The 20,805-nt window shown below is 38.7% G+C and overlaps 1 protein-coding gene across 1 annotated transcript in view; it reads left to right on the plus strand.

Annotated features, from left to right (window-relative positions):
• The window catches only part of PCLO (piccolo presynaptic cytomatrix protein), a 334,110-nt gene that overhangs the window by 288,314 nt on the left and 24,991 nt on the right, over positions 1–20,805 (plus strand). Inside the window, exons 21-22 of the mRNA XM_040970975.1 lie at positions 6,548–6,698; positions 11,779–11,852. Of these exons, the coding sequence (XP_040826909.1) occupies positions 6,548–6,698; positions 11,779–11,852 (225 nt within the window). The remainder of the gene's footprint in view (positions 1–6,547; positions 6,699–11,778; positions 11,853–20,805) is intronic.

The raw sequence follows: 20,805 nt of genomic DNA on the forward strand, positions 1-20,805 counted from the left end.
TCAAGCAACGATGAAATAGCTATTAAAAAATGCAGATCTGCCCGTGAGAAACTGACATAACTCTAGCATGTTCTGTGTTCTGTTTAATGTTACTCTTGCACAGAGAAAGGTCTTTAGTTAGGCTTACTATTTGATGTAGTTTTTGTTCATGCCATTTATCTGAACATAGCTGCAAATAGAGCCTAAATTTGCTAACTATAAGACGAACTCATTTTTGTTTATGCTATTGTAATAATCAAACTTTATTCCTCCCATCTTTCATGGTAAAATTTTAGTCCCCACTTAACCTGTATGGGCCATGATTTCTTCCCAAATCAGTTTTTAACTCAAAACACTGCTGAAAACTATTCTTAAAAGATATTGAGTCTTCTGTAGTTCTTAAGATTTATTTATTTAGCTAAAGAGTTTCACAGAGGGAAACAGGGAAAGGAAGAGAAAGAGAGAAAATATTTGAGTTCCTGATTCAATGCCCAGATGACTATCAGGTCAGGCCAAGGCTTCGAGCCAGGAGCTTCCTCCAGGTCTTCTGAGCAGATGAAAGGGGTCCAAATCCTGGAAACCTGCCTGGTGCCTTTCTCTGTTATTACGGAGCTGGCACAGAAGAGGAGCAGCCAGGATACGAACTGGTGCCCACATTGAAAAGCCGGCCTCACAGGTGGCTTTGCATGAATACAGCACAACATTAGCATTCCTGCTCCACTCGCCCCACTCGTTTTTTAAAGAAAGAAAATGTGGTGTCTACTGTATCATTACACTTTAATCGGAATAGTTACACTGCCATTTCATATCACTACTTCTGTCATCGGTTGTATTATCTAGAAAGACACAAGTGAATGAATTTGAACGTTGGAGGCTCCATCAAATCCCGGTAGCTTGAGACTATATAAGTGGATGATGAAACAGGTGTTAAGTTACCTTGAACACTTGAGTCATAGGGGCTGTGTGTATGGGGAGCAAAAAGCGTGAGTGCAACAAGAGCCGGGCACAATCGGCATCCCATCTCCATCTCCTGAGAGAAGCTATATGAATTTGAAATGTTCCATTTTTCCAGCATCGCAAAAATGCCTTTACAATTCAAGTCTGTGCATGTGTTGTGCCTGCGTAACCTACACCTATGTGGACATCCGTGGTTATTGTATAGTTTGTCATTTAGAAAAGATATCATTCGCATACTCCACTCACATATTCCCTTCAATTACCTCACCCCAATATTTACTCATGACTCATTTAAATATCAGAGTTGTGCATTTTTAAATTTTACTTGTGCCAACTTGTGGTTTGTGGATTGTGATCACACACCTGCTAATAGCCATGGGGAAGCATTTTTCTCATTTCTTTCCAGTTTCTTCAACTTGTATAATAAATACGCTAAAACAGTTTTAGGGGCATCAAACTTCTAAGATATCTTTATTATATCCTTCCTTAAATTCAATCCCTGACTTTAATAGGAAATACACAAAATTGTGATGGGACATAACACAAGTGAAAACTTATCTGCTGATGCAACTTTAAACCAAATATCTTTCAGCTGCAGAATCAAAGCAAATCAAAAGATGAGGCGAGATCGAATAACAACCAAAAATAGCAGAAACAATAAAACGAGAAACAGAAGGAATAGGATGAGGAAGGAAGAGAGGAGATAGAATAAAAAGTTCTCAGAATAAACACATTCAAAGGTAGCGATGGAAAAAAAAATTTACATTCCCTAAGAGTGCATTATTTTCAAGGTAGTTATTTCAGTTCCAGCACTAAATCAGTAAATGATCAGAATAAACAAAAATTCATTGGCTTCATTTCAAAGCGGATCTTAAATGTCTATGTGTTATGTCTGTAAAGTTAATACAACCGGGTAATTTAGGAAATTACAAGTTACCTGGATAATGAATTATAGAGGAAATGTTTGGAAATAATGCAGTGTGGAACCAAAGAGAAAAACAATGAAGGACTATCAGAGATAACAAGCTCATCACAGTCTAGGCACTAAATTCTGAAGGAAGCAGACGTCACCTATTTAATTTGTATGTAATATAAACAAATACTAGTATTGTGAGGGTTTAGTTATCTTATTAATTGCTTGACATGTGACCTGGAACAGTCACTTAATTTTTACAGGGCTGACATTTTCTAGAGGAAACGAGCACATTCGAAGTAGGTTAATTACAATTCGTAACCAGGTTTGCCTATAATTATCCATGAACTCTGAGCGTCGTGCTGCCCCCGTGTGGTAGCTATAGTAACAGATTAGCATCTTCAAAATAGAAGGGGGGAAAAAAAACAACAGAGCGAAGTAATTGCAGGCAAATGTACGAGATTTCATTAAAGCTAGCCACACTGGTGTAATAAAACACAATGATATTGAACCATCAAACGACAAAATGACAAGGTCAAACAATCATTTCAAACAGATTGAATTGCCTACGGATAAAATGTTGTTTACCTGGAATATCCCCATAGTAATTGAGTTGCAAAAATGATGCAACAGTGTAAGATTCAGTCTCCTCTTACATAAAAATCCTCTATACAATCCTGAGCATTGAGCCACACAGGATTTCCAAAAGTAGACAAATAAAAAATATCTCATCAGAATACGGCTTTCAAACCGTTTTGTCGTTTTTTTTAAAAAAACATCAATTCCTCTGTAAAATAAACATTTAAAAATGTGATACACAGATGCAGAAAACATTTATGATTTCTGAAACTGATTTAAAGTGATAAAAGAATAAAGAGGCAGACTTTCTTGAAATCGTTACCTGAAATCGCCAATTCTGAGAAAATGATGTTTTGTTCTGATGTTTCAAAATATCATTTCTGTTAATAACCTACAACGTAATGTTACAGTTAAATATAACCCAGAGCTCTTAAAGTGTCTGTATATCAACATAGGAGATCAGCATGAATTTTAATATCTCTAGTAGCGAACTTCAAAATGTGACTGTACATATTTTTTCTTATCGCTCCAACAGACACAGCATTCACCACCTGCTGCAAACTTCATAATCCGATATGTATATATTAGGTATATTATCATTAAATATTTCCTTCACTCAGATCAGAATTTGGATCACTCGTAAAAAGAAAATCCCAGCTACATTTGCTGACCCAACATGACAGATTAAAGTTCTCATCTTTGATATTAATCGCTTAAAAAAAAAAAGGTTCACTAATATTTCCTTTACCAAGAGCATGAAAAAAAATAAAATCCTTTCATATCAAGTATACTTTTTGAATAAAACAGACAAGTGGATAAAAAGTGAAATACTGCTTACTGAATCATTCAAATCTTCTGGGTTAATGGCAAAGAATTATTAACAATATTACTATCATAATTTATGAAGCTAGTTCAATTCTGAAAATGGAATTTGTTGCAAATTTTTTTTTGAAAATCATGCATAATTTCTTCATATCATACTTTTTAATAAAACTTTGACAATTCCTCATTTTCACTCATTAAATATTGCCTAAACAATATTCAGGACTTTATCCAGGAGCACACATAGTCCCCTAAGAATGACATGTACATAAAAGCTAAAATCAAAACCAGAAAGTGAAAATTGTCATAGAAAATAGATGAGGTGCTGTGAAAGGCCAGAGGTTCTTACTATTAGCAGAATGAAATAAATGAGGAGGTGCTATTTGAATGGGACAGCCAAAGATAAGTTTAATATAGATTCAGAAAGTAAAGACAAAGACACAAGAAAGTTGGGAAGAACAAAGTCGAAACCACGAAAGCCAAAGTGAGTGGTCGGAGTTTGAGTCTAAAGGAGAATTATAGGAGAAAGTTTTGCTAAGAGCAGGTACATAAAAGAATTGGAAATGTAACTGAGTCATCAGAGGTGTTGAAGTTAGAAATACCCAAATTACAGAGGTTCTAGACTTAAACATTTGTAAAAGCACTTACTTTATTCATTAAAAATTGGAGTTCGTGCAACTTCAGATCAATTTTAATAAAATGGACCTTTCATTCTGTGGAGTTTCTCTCCAGAGAAATCAATATGTACATATGTTGTTTCAAGTATCTGAAAAAAGAACTATTAAAATATTTGGATTCTTAGCAGAAGTTTACCAAACCTCTCTCTGTTTTCCACGTTTTATCACATTTCTTCCATTGACATAGTCTGGTGAAGGAAAGTCCATTTCACAATTTAATTCAATGCATTTTCAAGAAACAAACTAATGTCAAACTATTAATCTCTGCACTACTCTCAATATTGAATTAAAAAATTTTAAGCAAGTACCAGATGTTCTGTTACCGTAACGCCAAGCATCTAGATTCGTTTGAGTTATTCATCTGAATTCTAATTGCCTAAAATTTCTGCCTGCTCAATCTTACATGTTTTTGCTTCACAGAGATATTAGATAAACTTTGTTCCATTGCATTCATACATATTTTCCCCAAATTCAATTTCTTTTTTTTTTTTTGTATTTCTTTTAAATGTTCTTTACATATGCATTCCACATGAGATTTCTAGTCAGCAAGAGGCTCAGGATAATCCTGTTCCCTTACATGTCTTTGTAGCTTTATTCTCTTCTTCTGTTTCTGCTTTTGACATTATTAACTGCTTTCTCAAACTTTGCAGACGAGTGACAGGACTAGACATTGTATAAATTGAAATCAAAGCTGACTTAAGGAAAAACTGAGTATTTTGAAGTGCAAATTACACATTTTTAATTGCGTCCATTAGTTTTCTGATATCCTGTGCTATTGTTTTTGAAAGAAGATTGTTTGAATCTGGTTAAGATAAATGGACTAAAAACGAATGTCTTTCTCTGTTTGTCTGAACATTGTATTGAGTTTTTCAGTTGATGAAGTTAATATTTTTATTAATTGAATCACATGTTAAACATATTAAACATATTAAAAACTTGATTATCTAACATCCGTTCAAAAATATGACAGCTTTTTTCTATTTACACCCAACTAATCTCATTTCAATGTTGATTGTATAGCTTAATTTTTATGTATTCATAATTTACACTCAACTCATTTTATCTTTTAAAATTATCCTTTAACATTCATTGTACTATCTGGATTTCTTCTACATAAATTGAGAAAAATATTTTTAAAGTATTATAGTCATTTTATTTCTGCAAATTTAGCTCTGTGGCTTACTGGTAATTCATTTCATCGGTGACTATTTATTTAATTGCCTTTAGACCTTTTGTTATGAATACCTGATCTATAAATGACTAATTATTAAAACAAAAAACTCCCCAAACTCCCAATTCTGAGGGAAATTCCGAACATTGGAATAGGTAAGGGAAATCCTGTGGCTTTTAGACAATCTATTGTTGATAAAATTCAAGAAGTGACAGGAAACTAAGTCTTTGGAAACTTTGATCCTAGCTACCCTGATGGTGGGTTTCTTGTCCTCAAATGATTTCGCATGCAGTATCTGCTTCATTGCATTGGGTTGCATTAATTGAAATTCTGCCAGATCAAGACTCGCTGAGATGTCTTTGGAGTGTAACAGCAAAACATTTACCAATGCTACAGTATGACTCTGACTGGCTAAGAAATTCCTACTAATATGACTCTAGATTAAGAGGGGAATTACAGGTAAATTCACTGTCCAGGACCAGTAAGCTCAAAGACAGAAGAACCCCCGACAACAAAATCCTGAACAAGTGGCACTGTGGCAAATTAAATAACGAAAGGGATACAATTGAGCCACTAGACTCCTGCCTTATCCAGTTGCTACTCTGGGGGTTGGGATTCATTGGGTTAATCTACACTTTGGCAAAAAAAAAAAAAAAGGAAACTCGTGCTTACTTCTTTCTCTTCATTCTGCATCAGAACTTTCTCCCAGATCTCCAAGAAACCTGGAACTGTGAATGGCACTGATACCATACATTGGTCAAATCATTGATAGCACAGTGACATATTTATGATGTGGTTATGTTTGAACCCTTACAAGCAAAAAAATAAAACACAAGGGTTTTAAAACAAATCCTGATTGCAAACCAGGAAATGCCCAATGGAAACACATATCTTTAAGTTGGAACAAACAGCTAGAGACAGTTGACCAAACTGTTTACAACGATGCGTGGGTTTTTCAATCCTTTCTAGAAATGACCTACCATTCACTTCACTTCTAAGGAGAAAAACAGATTGTTGAGTGCTAATACAGAAAATAATTAGGTGGTATCCCTTATTTTGCTATTTCTATGTACCAAAGTCTTTTTTGAAACTTTTCTTCGTGAAACAGCTAACATTCTCATTTGTTTTCTATGTCCCAATTGCAAAAATGGACCAAGCAACCACAAGAAAACAATAGCATCGTTAAGTACCATTTAACTCGTTTTAGAAGTGAAACAATTTTTTCCTTAGAAGTGATTGGTTTCCTTTCTTATCTAATGAAAATCAGTATAGAAATCCCCTGTTGCACTGCTCATTAAAAAAATGAAAATCAGGCTGAGAAATGCAGACTTGTTGCTGTAACCGATTCTCTCCCCACGTGGGTTAAAAACACCCGTGTATAAAAGCAGCTTTGAAGTTGATGCGAGCTGTGTTTCTGACTGTCATGTTGATTCTTCCCACACCATGCAGCCAAGCCCACCAATCACCGGCCGGCAGAGGGCTCCGTGTCCACCGTGTCCACTGGCTCCTCCGGCAGCAGCTTTGGCAGTGGGTACAGCATGGACAGCGAGGGCAGCAGCAGCACCGCAGGGGAGACTAACCTATTCCCTATTCCCAGGATGTAAGTGCGTCCTCCCTCGCCCCTTTGCCCCCTTGCTGCCTTCCTCCTTCGCTTTCTTCCTTTCTTCTTTCTTCCCCACCTCACCCCCCTTTTCTTGCAAGACTTATTGGAAAGGCAGATTTACAGAGAGAAGGAGAAACAAATATCTTCCATCTACTGGAAGCAGTGTAATATTCAGAGTTCACTGTGAATATTGTAATACAGTGTAATATTGCAGTTCACTCTGCAAGCAGTGTAATATTCAGAGCTGAGCTGATCCAAAGCCAGCAGCCAGTAACTTCTGGTTCGCCCAAATGGATGCAGGGTCCCGAGGCTTTGTGCTATCCTCTGCTGCCTTCTTAGGCCAGAAAAAGGAAACGGGATATGGGAAGTGGAGAAGCCAGGACATGAACCAGCGCCCATAAGGGAGGTTGGCTGTTGGAGGTGGGAGACTGACCTGTTGAGCAAATGTGCCAGCCACAGAGTCTTCTTTCCTACAGTGGTAAAGTATCACAAAGCAAGCAAAACATTTGACAGAAGAAAGCTGAATAATCATTCAATTGTAATTCGTTAATACCGAAACACTTAAACTGCTTGTGCCTACATGAAAATGGATTGTTAGGGAAAGATCCAATTCATGGTTAGAATGAATGCTGGTCACTTTGAGGACTACTTCATGTCAATTGCATTTAATATAAAAATTGCCAAAATAGTGACTTGACCATGCAGAATAAAGTTAAGCAGCAGTACACTCCTATTCCCACCACTTCATGATCAAACATACATACACACAAAATTATTCTTATATTAAACATTACATTATCTGGAGAGAAACAGATTTGTTTATTTGGACTTAGGAATGATTTTAAAAGAGCCAGGAGACTCATACAGCCTACTGGAAATAGACACATGAAATTCATCAATTCAACTGTAAATCCCTTGGCAATTCAATGGACGGTTTTGAGGAGTTTCTAGGACAAACGTGTAATAGTAGGTAGGTACCTGAGCAACTGCTCTTGGAGAAAGCTCATTCAAAAGGTTGGGCCTCAGGAAATTCATTCATCAGATGTGAAAATAAAGCAGGTTGTGTTTAAAAATAATTCAGAATAGATTTAATCACAAGGTGGGTCAAATTCTGCAGGTTTCAAGATGAACATGTATAGTATATCTGGGTCAAAATCCAATAAGGAAATCCAAATTTCTGGAACTTTCCTTCTCTGCTCCATTTACTAGTCCGGGTTTTGAAAATACCACTAGGCCATCCGTAGGCCTAGAATGCAGTTTAGGTTCAATCCAGCACATCGCCTGGTTTAGGAGGCTTGTCAACTGAATATGACTTTGACATTTTCAAACGTTCAAAGCTTTTTTTTTTTTAATGAATATTTTGCAAGATGAAAAAATCAAATGAAACTTAAGTTTCTTTGAACATGAACATTGGAGAACACAGCCATACCCTGGCTTGTATGCTGCCTGATGTTGCTTTTAAACAACTCAGAACAGAACCAGGAAGGTATAACAAAGCTATCTAGCCCTTCCCAGGACCCTACTTGGGTGTTGGTTAAAGGCAATTTTTTAATTTCTTCTAATACTGAGAGAAGAAATTAGTAGCAAAGGTTTTGGCAATTTTTTTAAACTTGTACCACATATAATTTGAATTCTAACAATATATCTATAAATTTCAAAATACGTAGGTGATAAAGTTACATCTTCCACTCTTAGCTCCTCCATTTCTTAATGTCTGAAGTAGCAACATAAAAATTACATGCCTCAGGCCCAGCACAGTAGCCTACAGACTAAAGTCCTTGCTTTGCATGCACCAGAATCCCATATGGTCACCAGTTCTAATCCCAGCAACCCTGCTTCCCATCCTGCTCCCTGCTTGTGGCCTGGGAAAGCAGTCAAGGACAGCCCAAAGCCTTGGGACCCTGCACCTGCACGGGAGACCAGGCAGAAGTTCCTGGCTCCTGGCTTCAGATCAGCTTAGTGCTGTCTGTTGTGGCCACTTGGTGAATGAACCAGCAGATGGAAGATCTTTCTGTCTCTCCTCCTCTCTGTATATCTATAAATCTACCTTTCCAATAAAAATAATAAATAAATCTTTTAAAAAACCTCGATGCCTCTTTTCTTTCATCTTTCCCTGCTTCTTTCATTAGTGGAGGCATTTCGCAAGTGTCCACAGAGAGTAATTTTGTAGGAATTCCTTTGATTAATTGTTAATAACCATACATATGTATAATATTAAAATGTATATATATATATATATACATAACATTTTTAACAAACACAAAGGGGCTGTGGATGATGTAAGGGGTTAATGCCAGCATCCCACCTGTGCGCCAGTTTAGGTGCTGGTTACTCCGTTTCCAATCCAGCTGATGCTGTATGGAAACCTGGGAAAGCAGAAGATGCCAGAGACCCAAATGACCCTCCTGACTCCTGGCTTGTTCTGGCTCAACCCTATCCATTGCACTCATTTGGGGCAGTGAGCCAGCAGATAGGAGATCTCCCTTTTGTTTGTCTCTCCATCTTTCTAATGAATAAATATTCGTAAGTCGTGGTATTTGATGGTACTTCTACCTGCCTTGTATACCCAACATCATTGTTGCTTGAGCTAATTTGTATTTGGTGATTGAGTAAACATTTGAATTATAAAATCTGTAAGTTAGTTTTTAGCTGAAGAATACTGGGACTTTGAAAAGTCCCCCTGTGACCCACAGTCACCTTTATTTGTACTTCATGTGACCTCACAGTGCCACAAACATTCATGTAAAATCTTCAAGATGTGCTTGTTACACACTTGAGTTAAATGTCTAAGTTAAAATCGGTTTCAAATCTACATTAAATCCACTTTCATTAGAAGCAAAGGCTGTGAAGTTTGTGACGTCTAGAACTCAAGAACAGATCTTAAAAGCGATCAAAAATATTTATTTAAAATTTTTCAAAATTACCATAACTTTATAAGATGTTTGATGTTTGTAGGCTTTTCGAGGTACATGATTCCTGTATATATGGGACAGTAGCATCTCAGGGTAGTTAGCACATCTGGTGGCTTGAAACTTCTCATCATTTCCTTTTATAAAGAGTGCATTGAAAATTCTCTATACTACCTATTCTGATATGTATATACATATATGAAAATATGTACGTATAATTATAGACACCAGAACTTTTTTCTTCCATTGCAACTATAATACTATGTGCAATGAACAACCTGTTACCACCTTTCTCCTGAAGCTCCCTTCTCTCTGATAACTATTGCTATTTTCTCAACTCTGATTCGATCAACTGATTCCTCATAAGTGAGGTCATGTGAAATTTTCTTTATGTGCCTGACTTATTGTAGTTATCAACACATGTCCTTCAGGCCCATCCATTTTGTCACAAATGAGAGGATTTCAACTTTTTTTGTTCCTGAAGAGTAGTTCATTGTGTATTGAAGCTGTATGTTCTTTATCCGTTGATAGTAATGGCTATTTTTTAAATTATTGTGGAGTCTACTGAGAGTCATTGTTTTTCCAGTACTCTGATGAGGTAGACCCCTTACTTTCAAAAGTTTTCCTCAGCAGCGAGACATCTGCTGACACACTGTGCTACTAGGACAGAGTGTACTGCTAAGGTGAGATTACGCCAAACCAGTAAGCTGCCCCTTCAATCTCATTGTAACAGAGTGACAAGAGCTTAACTTTTTCCACTACTTGTCTTGGATCGAAAAGAGGCAATGGTATAAAGATTTGTATACTGCTTCTACAAGAACATGTATACATGTATCAAACATGTCAGAAACCACATCATTTGCACTTGGTTCCTTACAAAATCATTCATAAATATTTGTACAGAAACCTGTGGCCTAGAGTTGTCATATTAGGGCAACATAATGGCTTTCAAGAAAAAAACGAATTCCTGGGGTCAGATGTGTTCCTCTTTTATGATGTGCAGGGACTATGTCAGCATCTCCTTTCAAGTAGAATATTAAGAGGATCTTGAGGGAAGTTTCCAAGTAAGACATAATTGGTTCTTGGGAAAGAAGGACAGTTACATTTTCAGCAGTGCAGTGAACCAAAAACTAATTTTTAAAGTAAATTCTACTATGTTATTGTTTAGAAAGTACAATATCAAAATGTTCTTGTATTTAACTTTACAATCTTCTTAGTATGCAAGAGGTTTTACTTCATTCTTATAACATATATTATCTAAGTACATACAAAGAAAATTATGAAAGCTTTTGGATGCAATCTAGCGTTGCCTTGGCTGCAGAAACAGGAAGTGGCTCCCAGTCTTCTGACCGTTACCATTGACAATGCTCTAAGCTCTCAGTGTTCAGATTGAAGAATTCTTCATCATAGCTGCGCAAGAAATTTGAGACCGAAGTCAAAAGTGAGAAGCAAGCTGTAGCTGAATTCTCACGTTGACATGTGCGAAATGACCTATTAGTGCTTTGTTCACTTAAGACTTAAAATTTCTGACACCGTGGTAAAGCCTTTACATATGTTTTCCGTTAGATAACCACAGAATGGAAAAGACGTCTCTCTCTGCTCCTCCATCACAAACACAGGCGAAGGTTGAGCAGGTGCTTGGCCGTGTGTGGCGTATAACAAGACACAGCAGCTATTGAAGCAGAAACCCACTTCCAAAGCAACTTGATTTCAGAGGTCCATTTCCTCAGCATAGCCCATAGTAAAGGAATGACCTGGGCGGAAAAAATCACTAAATGATTCAAAGAGATGTTAATCACATCATTTCATGTTGTTTAATTCAGTATCTTCCTTTTTAGCAAAGAACCCATCTCGCTTCAAAGTTTTTTTTTTTTAAAGAAACAATTATTTAAAACTAAAATTTAAAAACCATTATGTTGTTCTGATATTTTGGAAAATGAACCCACAACCCAGATATACTTAATTTTGAAGTGTAACATTTGGACTAAATAGAAATAATAAGCCAGTTTCCATTTTCAAATTAATACCGCATAGAGAAATTATCTATGCATATCATGCCATCAGTTTGTCACAGATCTGAATATATGAAGTTTCAGCTTTGAAAACTTAGCATCCTCATTGCATTCATGATTATATCTTATAATGTCGCGTGTGTCCTTTTGAAACAGAGGGAAGATGGTCCAGAATGGACAGGAGCCCGTGAAGCAGCCGGGAGTAGGAATAGGCTTAGCAGACACTGAAGGTAAGCTGGACTTCACAGTATTGGCTCTTCTTTTGGGTCTCCAAGTGTTTGGTTTTGCTTTTCTCTTGGCCTAAATGTGATTGTCTAAATACAAAGGACCAACGCCCTAGGTAGCAAATCAATATTCACTAAATGAAAAGGGCTGTATGCATCTCAAGAAAATTCTTACCCTTCTACAGAGCTGAGAAGAAACTAATGGTACCAAGCAGCATGTTACGGTTCACTCCATCACAGGACTACTTTTGTTGGGGGAAAAACTGCACGTATTTGTGGAGTTCCACCTGCTGATTCAGTGCGCATATCCACAGGACCAGAATGATTCTATTCCTCTGGGTTTCTGTCCTGGAAACTCCAGCAGTAACTCCGTGAGCACTGGTCTTGGGGCTAGAGGTACTTGGATCTCATCAGATGCAGTTCTGAGTTCTTCCTCTGCCCTCAGGTTGTGCAGGGGGAGTCTTACTGTGCTCTCCGTGAGGGACAATCTGAATGTGGAATCTGCAGGTACAGGCTTGGGGACGAGGCAGGGAACTCTCTCTGACTGTCCACCCAGCACTGGGACTCGGTTCCTACACCCCCTCCCGCTGAGTACCGGCTTCCCCGTTCGTTCCACATCACTTGGAGCTGGTGTCATGGCAACACAGGCTAGTCTTTCCTTCCACTTTGTTCCGTGAGACCTCCTGCCATTCCATGTGCAACAGGCACCGAGACCTCTTCTGTAGCTCCCGTGAAGGTGGCCCGCTGGGTGACTTTGCGGTTCAAATTAATGTCTTCGTGGAGAGGGTGGTCACTGGAGCATACTCACGGCTAAAGTAAAACTCAATCTAAGATTGAATTTGATTTTACAAAACAGGTAACAAATTATCTTACAAATGTGGATGAAAATCTCCATTTCAGCAGACTTGAGTGAGTCTGTAAGTAGTACAACGACAAGCTTAGTTTTTTGGTACCATTATAAGGCATCGGTAATTCTGTGATTCTTCGTGTCTGCACCAATCTAAACCGTTTTCACACTTCTAAGTGCTTTACGCTACTGTAAGCCCTTTGCATGTGTTTCATTTTATCCTCACAATAATCTGTGAAAATAATCATTATAATTATCTTACAATAATTCTTACATAACTTGCCCTGGCTACCACGAAAGAAAACGAAAATGCAAATATCGCACAAAAGATTGAACCCAGGAAAATGACAGGCAACGTCATGCTATTTAAAAGAATGATTGTGCGAAAGGACACTTTGAGTTCAGGTCACGGGAGACTTGAGTTCCAAATCTGATGTATCGGCAAGGTGTGAACCGGTTCCTGTATCTTCGGCATCTTCGGAGGAGGAATGTCGGTTCTGGATGTCTCGACTTCTCCTGGACCTAAATGAATACCACATTTTTTTTTTTCTAGATCTACACAGGATCCACCAGTTTTCTTTGTACTCATTCCAAAGTTCTGCCTTTTCCATCTCTTATCATGTTTCCTGGGGCTACTTATTGTAATTTCTCTTTAAATCGGAATTTTTTTCACTGAAATTCTTAGCAAAAAAATTCATCAGCGATTGGTTGATTCGTTCCAGAGCCACGGCTGCTAGTTCCCAAGAATTCAGACTCAGATTATTAAAGTCCATCAGCTTTTCATGTGAAAGAAATAGAAGCCACTGTGTTTTTGAAATGTAAGAAGGTTGTACCCGGCATGATAGCCTAGTGGCTAAATCCTTGCCTGGGTTCCCATGCAGGTACCAGTTCACATTCCAGATGCTCCACTTTCCATCCAGCTCTCTATTTGTGGCCTGGGAAAGCAGACAAGAATGACCTAAAACCTTGGGACCCTGCACCCATGTGGGATACCCAGAGCAAGCTACCGGCTCCTGGCTTCGCATCAGCTTAGCTCTGGCCATTGTGGCCACTAGAAAAGTAATTAAGTGGATGGAAGATATTTCTATCTCTCCTCTCTTTGTAACTCTGCCTTTAGAGTAAAAAGAAATAAATCCTTAAAAAAAAAAACAATTAGAAATATGAGAAGTTTATGGATTGCAATTGCTTATATACTCATTAGAATGGCAAGAGGTAGTTTCCTTCCCTGTAGCGCTGCAAGTAAGAGCTGTGGCTGGGTTAGGGGACTAGAACAAGCTTGTGTGGCTGGGTTAGGGGATGTTAGGGGGCGGAGGAGAAACACAGAACTTTCTCCTGAGACAGAAAACAAAGGGGCCTGATTTCCTCCTCCCTTCCATTGGCTGGAGAGTGTGGGGACCAACTCATAGGAAACTCTGGTAAACGCCTAGGGGTGAGCAGACACAATGGGAGAGCCTGAGGGAAGAGCCAGGGAAAGTAAAGGCCCCGGGGAGAGTCAGGGGCAAAAAAATAAAAAGGCTCAACTAACAGCGGCTAAACCCAAACTCAGCACAAAAATCTCATTTGGAAAACTCGTGTGTGTTTCCAACTACAGAAGTTCTCAGTGTAACTCACTCCAGCCCAATACTGCCTACTCATGCTTCTAGGCTCTTGCACTACTCATAAAATTTACACCTGTGTACCAGAACTCGCCTTCTGCATCATTGCTGTTCGATGGCAAGGACGTGCTACTGTGCTAGCCTTCTCCACAAGACTGACTCTCAGACCAGACGTGTGATTTATTCAACCTGATGCCACAGGACTTAGCAGAAACTTTTGCCCTCAGATTGCTTAAAAATGTCTTTGAGTGCCAGGTGTGGTGGCCTAGCAGCTCAAGCCCTCATCTTGCTCACACCGGGATCCCATACAGGTGCCGGTTCTAATCCCAGCAGCCTTGCTTCCTATCCAGCTCCCTGCCTGTGGCCTTTGGAAAGCAGTCGACGATGGCCCAAAGCCTTGGGATCCTGCACCTGCGTGGGAGACCTGGAAAAGGCTCCTGGCTCCTGGCTCCTGGCTCCTGGCTATGGATCAGCTTAGTTTGGCCATTGCGGCCTCCTGGGGAGTGAATCAACAGCCGATTTTCCTTTCTGTCTCTCCTCCTTTCTGTACAACTAACTTCCCCAGCCTCCCCAAAAATGTCCTTTGAACAAATGAATGACCTTAAACATTAAAATCAAGAATCCCGTATTTTCATCTATGAAACATTATCTGTAAATTTTAGCTACTTTAATCTTTTAAACGTTTATAAGTCAAAATATTTTAGAATGAAAGTTAACAGCTCTCAATGAGTAGAAATTGCTCATCTTGGTACAGCTTACTTCTTCTTTCATATCTGTTCTCCCTAAACAAGTTTGTTTTCCAAAAAGGAGCCAATCAGAATCTAGCTAATATTTACTTAAACATATGAATCGACATGTTTATACATCAATGGGCTGAGTATAGTCAATAAGTGATCTTACATCAGCTGTGGAGCAGAGGAAACGGGTTGAGAAAACGAGTGAAACAGAATAGGCAATGTAACATAATTCATTTATAGACACGTGCCCTCTTGGTAGCAATATCCAGATAGGATTTTGTTTGTTTTGTTTTTTTATGCATTTCTTTTTCTTGGAAAGTAAGATTCACAGAGAGAAGGAGAGACAGAGGAAAGATTCTCTGTCCGCTGGTTCACTCCCCAAGGGGCTGAGCTGATCCAAAACCTCTTCCAGGTCTCCCACCCTATTGCAGGGTCCCAAGGCTTTGGGCCATCCTCGACTGCTTTCCCAGGCCACAAGCAGGAAGCTGGATGGGAAGCAGGGCTGCCGGGATTAGAACCGACACCCGTATGGGATCCCAGCCATGCAAGGCGAAGACTCTAGCCACTAGGCTACTGCACCAGGCCCTGGACAGGTTGTTTTTAGAAAGATATATAGAAGAAAACTATCATCATACTACGTATTAAAGCTTTAGAGATCATTTTAATTTAGGATTCTTTTATAGAGATGATAAGGAGAAAATGACTGAATTAGGACTTTATTTGTACCAGACAAGGTCAACAGTGACAAGACAATCAGGGCAAGATTTGTTGGCTCCACACAGGAACGCAAAAATCAACCTCACATTGTCCTTGACGCATATATGTGATAAGTATTTTATTGCCTTTGTGTGACCCGGAAAATTGTCGTCACCTCATTTGGTGTCAGTGACAGAAGCTTTCGATTCGATGGGAAAGCAAAAGCGAATGGAAGAGAATATTTTTCTTGAAGCTGTAGATCCTTGTCATGTTAAACTTTGTCTTCAATATTTTTCATTATTGACCTAATCAGTCTGTCGTATGAACACATGAATATCCTCCCATGGGACCTGACACATGAAGATTGGCTTTGGGGCACAGTATATCCGGTCCAAAGTATATCACGGATTTTAAGCAGTAGCTCGGAAGTCGTTTGTTCTCACAACATTTTTTAACTTGTTTGGCCGTTATAGTGCTTTCCAGGGTTGAAATGTTGTATAATTTATATATATATATATATAAATATATATATGGTAGACAGCCACACCCATCATATCCTTTTTCTACTTATGAAGCAAATTTGCTTATTCTGGAGTTTGAACAAATCAATTTTCTGCTGAGTCTGGTTTTCCAATAATGTCTCATCTTCCTTACGACCTGTAGCCACTGGTCTTACCCTCAGCAGGAAATTAATGTAATAGATCAGGCTAGGAGACCTAACTAACAAAGGTTCTGTAACCTAAGTTACAGAAGAAAATGTTGCATTATTCTGAGCTCTCGCTCAGCTAATGTATGGTTGATTTTCCATGATTTATACAAATGCATGATGTAAGATACAAGCGAGCGTTGTGTTGGCACGTGGTTATTACCTCGTAAGTAATAGTATTGGTAAATTAGAGGAGAGTTCGAGAAAGTACCACTTGGATTCCGTCCGAATGAGTGATGCTATTCAGGATTAGTAGAAACATTAAAAAGCTTGCGAGAGTTAACATATGATAGCTTTCTTAATAAAAATGAAATTAAACCCAGTTGACTCGCAAGCTGCACAGAGCAGTGTCTGCACAATGTGTGTTACAATCCCAGTACCTATAAAACCGTGTCACATAATACAATGTTATTTAAAAAAATAAAAAATAATGAAAAAAAAAAGATGTCGACCTTAGAGCCAACATTTACATCTGCAGGAATCAGGCACGGGCTGGGTTTGTGAGATGCTACCATTGACACATGCTCTGAAAAATCGCCAAGATTTGGACACGCAGTAGGAGGAGACACAAATTCCAGACCGGAGAGAGGATTTGAGGATTTGAGCAAAGATGTAAGCAGGGTGTATACTGGGAATAAATTCAGCAAAACTACAGTGAAGTGCAATCAGACATTTATACAAAGTTAGGGCAGATAGAGAAATTCAATTCTTCTGTGACTAATGGGAAGTGATTACATGTTAATGAGAAATTGAGGAAATATCAACATTACGAATATTGAATCTTTCCGGTCAGAAAAGAGTGGGCTTCCTTATTTATTCAAGTCTTTGGGGAGTGGAGGGGGTTGAGGTACTTATGGCAAGTCTAGGCAGACACGGATCTAGACGAAGTTCAGGAGTTAGTCTCCATTTGGCCCTAGATTTCATGGTCTTGTTTAGTGACATCTTTGTGTTGCCTAATTTGTGTGCTCACAACCAGGAGCTGTGAGAACTCTCTCTTCTAAGCTCCATCGGTAAGAAAAGAAAAAAGAAATCTCAGGTTTTAGTTATTTAATTGTTCATTGGTTGCAGTTTACGTGCCAGAGCAAAGTTACGTTGCGCCTGAGACAAACCTGGTAGTGTCTGATAATCAATCTGTGCTTGTAACCATTGTCACATCCTGTCTCAATGGTTTCTGTGCAAGGAACTTGAAGTTATTCGGGTTACCAATAAGAATGAATAGTAGAGAAGGGGCTGTCCAGTCTCTTGGAATTATTAATGACCTATGAACAAAAGGGTGAGTCTAATGCCTTACAAAGATCACTTAAATCTGGCTTTTCATTCCTTTATTTAGAAACATTAAGGATAAAATTCCTAACTAAGTTTGTTTATTCTTAATCTATTTAACCACACTTACTCAATCATTCTCAATTTACTGTCACTTTTTCCCAATTGGACTGTTCTCTCAGATTTTAAAAACATTCTAAGTGCACTTTAAAATTCTCCCTGATGAAAGGCGAAAGAAATTCCACGTGAATAATTATTGAAATTACATTAGATAATATTATTTTTGGGGGAATCGAAACCTTTGCATTGCTATTCGTGAGCAATGCTGTGGTATTCCAGTAATTACAATGCCATCAGTTCCTCAGTAACATTGCTTTTGTTGTTTTCACATACAATTAAGGATATTTTTGTTCATTTCCTACTAAAGGCTATGGTTTGCTTATTTTTGTTGGATTGGTAAATTCTCTACATTTTAAAATTATTGTTCCTTGTCGCTTTTTAATATGATGGTTCTGCACATTCATGACAAGAGGAGAAGATGGTAGTACATCAGCTTTTTCTAGAAACTACATCAAATGGGCAACAAAGTGAGTTTAAATCTGTGTGTTCAGAAGTATTGTTTATGCTTGATTGGGACAGAAATGAATACAGAGATGTGGGAAATGGCAAGAGTTCAACAGTAAACATCTTAACACATTTTCTTAGAATTAGTTTAGGAAAAATCCTAGGCCAATGACATCCAGTATGTTTCACCTTAAGGACACCTTCCAGAAGGCTCTCTCCTGAAGGATTTGACAACAGGGACAGTTGTCAAATAGTTGTCAAATAGTAGTTGACAGTTGACAGTCAAATAGTAGATGACAGTTGTCAAATAGTAGGATTTACTTTGGGGTGCCAACTTTTCTATGGCGGATGTCGGGCAAAGAACTCAGATTTTCAAAGTATTATTTGATTCTTCATCTACAAAAACAAGAATGACATAAGCCGTAGCTTATTATTCGTAATGAACACAGATGCTTGACACTGTCCTGACGTAGTTCCAAAGACTATTAGCTCTGCTTGTCCCACGCATCCATCTGCCAGGTGCCTGACTTTCTGCTCCACCCCAAGTTTAAACACCGGCTCTCCTACATTCATTCTCTTTTTGCCTGTTGGCATTCAACCAAGGAAAAATGTTTCTAGAGAGTCCTGCATTTGCTAGTTTGGTTGAAAAGGGTCTATATATTTCAAACTGCCCCTCTAAAATCTTCTCTCGCTCATGCATGATCTGCTAGGTAGAAACACCTGTCTTTGCTCGGGGTGGTTTTTCATTGACCTTGCCAGTCTCCATGACGTTGCCTGAATTTCACCTCCAGTGTCTCTGAATTCTAGTTCTGCTAGAATTGGAATTTAAAGCGGAAGGCATTCATTGAAAAGTAGTCTATCTTTGAAATATGAAAATACTCCAAGTGCTTGAAGTATAAAAATAGTTGATCTTTGAAATATAAAAATCTTGGCGCTAGATTTATATCTGGAGACAGTGACTGTTCACTGAAAAAGAAATGAATCAAATTTCTGGAAGTTATGTTACCAGAAAAATTTTTCTGGTTCTGGCACTGTAACACAGTAAGTTAAGTATATATATATAACACGTGTGTATATGTATATATATTTATATATATATATTTTTTAAGATTTATTTTTATTGAAAGGCAGATTTACAGAGAGAAGTAGTGACAGAAAGATTTTCTGTCTGCTGGTTCACTCCCCAAGTGGCTGCAATGGCTGGTGCTGAGCTGATCCAAAGCCAGGAGCCAGGAGCCTCTTTCAGGTCTCCCACGCGGGTGCAGGGTCCCAAGGCTTTGGGCCATTCCTCACTGCTTCCCTAAGCCACACGCAGGGAGCTGGATGGGAAGCAGGCCACCAGGAGATGAAATGGCATCCATATGGAATCCTGGGGAATGCAAGTGGAATTTAGCCACTAGACTATGGCGCTGGGCCCTGAATTGGCAATTTTAAATACATTGTTTCAAAATATCTTTTTGTTTGGGCCCGGCGCGGTGGCGCAAGTGGTTAAAGGTCCTCGCCTTGCACGCCCGGGGTCCCATATGGGCACCGGTTCTAATCCCGGCAGCCCTGCTTCCCTTCCAGCTCCCTGCCTGTGGCCCGGGAAAGCAGTCGAGGACGGCCCAAAGCTTTGGGACCCTGCACCCGCGTGGGAGACCCGGAAGAGGCTCCTGGCTTCGGACCGGCATAGCACTGGCCGTTGCGCTCACTTGGGGAGTGAATCATCGGACGGAATATCTTCCTCTCTGTCTCTCCTCTCTGTATATCCGCCTTTCAAATAAAAAAAATGATAAAAATAAATCTTTAAAAAAAAATATCTTTTTGTTTGCCTAAAATCCCACACATGATTTCTTTGGAAGTTTGTGTGGATTTCCTTGAGAGGATTTGAATAAAAATAAGAGCACGAAAATATGAGCAAGAGACTCAATGAAGCTAGACAATATTTTCTTGTCTAAGATGTAAAAATTTGATATAATAGAATATTGCAGAAACACATTATGTATTTGCCCTGAATACCTTTGTACTATCTGGTTCATTTTTCACACTATGGTGGGAGGTGTAGCTGTGGAATGATCATAATTTCTACTCTGTAGCCAAGGAAATATAGACCCAAGTCAATTCGGGCCTTCACCCATAGTGACACTTCAAATCTATAAGTAATCTAATAGCACCTAGATTAACATTGTACTTAATAGCATTCACATCAATATTGATGGTTAAAAAGTTGTTTCATGGAAAAGTATTCCGCCTAGAACTTAGGAGACTATTTCCAATGGTTTGATAAGAGAAACATGCAACAGTATTGATGAATATCGCCAATCAACTTACAGTAATACCATTTATATTAAAGTTACTGGATATCCTGAGCTGTAAATATCTTGTGCAGGTATGAAAGTTTTCCAGAGGCGGTAATGTGGTCTTGGGACACCAGTGTCATGTGTCTAAACTTCCTCAATTCAAATCCTCGCTCTGATTTTAACTTCCTGCTAGTGCACACCTGGGGGATAGGAGTTTGATCCATGCCACCCACAAGAGAGACCCAAACTAATGTCCAAGATCCTGCCGTAAG

Source organism: Ochotona curzoniae, unplaced genomic scaffold, assembly GCF_017591425.1.
Source record: "Ochotona curzoniae isolate NIBS_2020 unplaced genomic scaffold, NIBS_Ocur_1.0 contig_21, whole genome shotgun sequence".
NCBI classification, from domain to species: Eukaryota; Metazoa; Chordata; class Mammalia; order Lagomorpha; family Ochotonidae; genus Ochotona; species Ochotona curzoniae.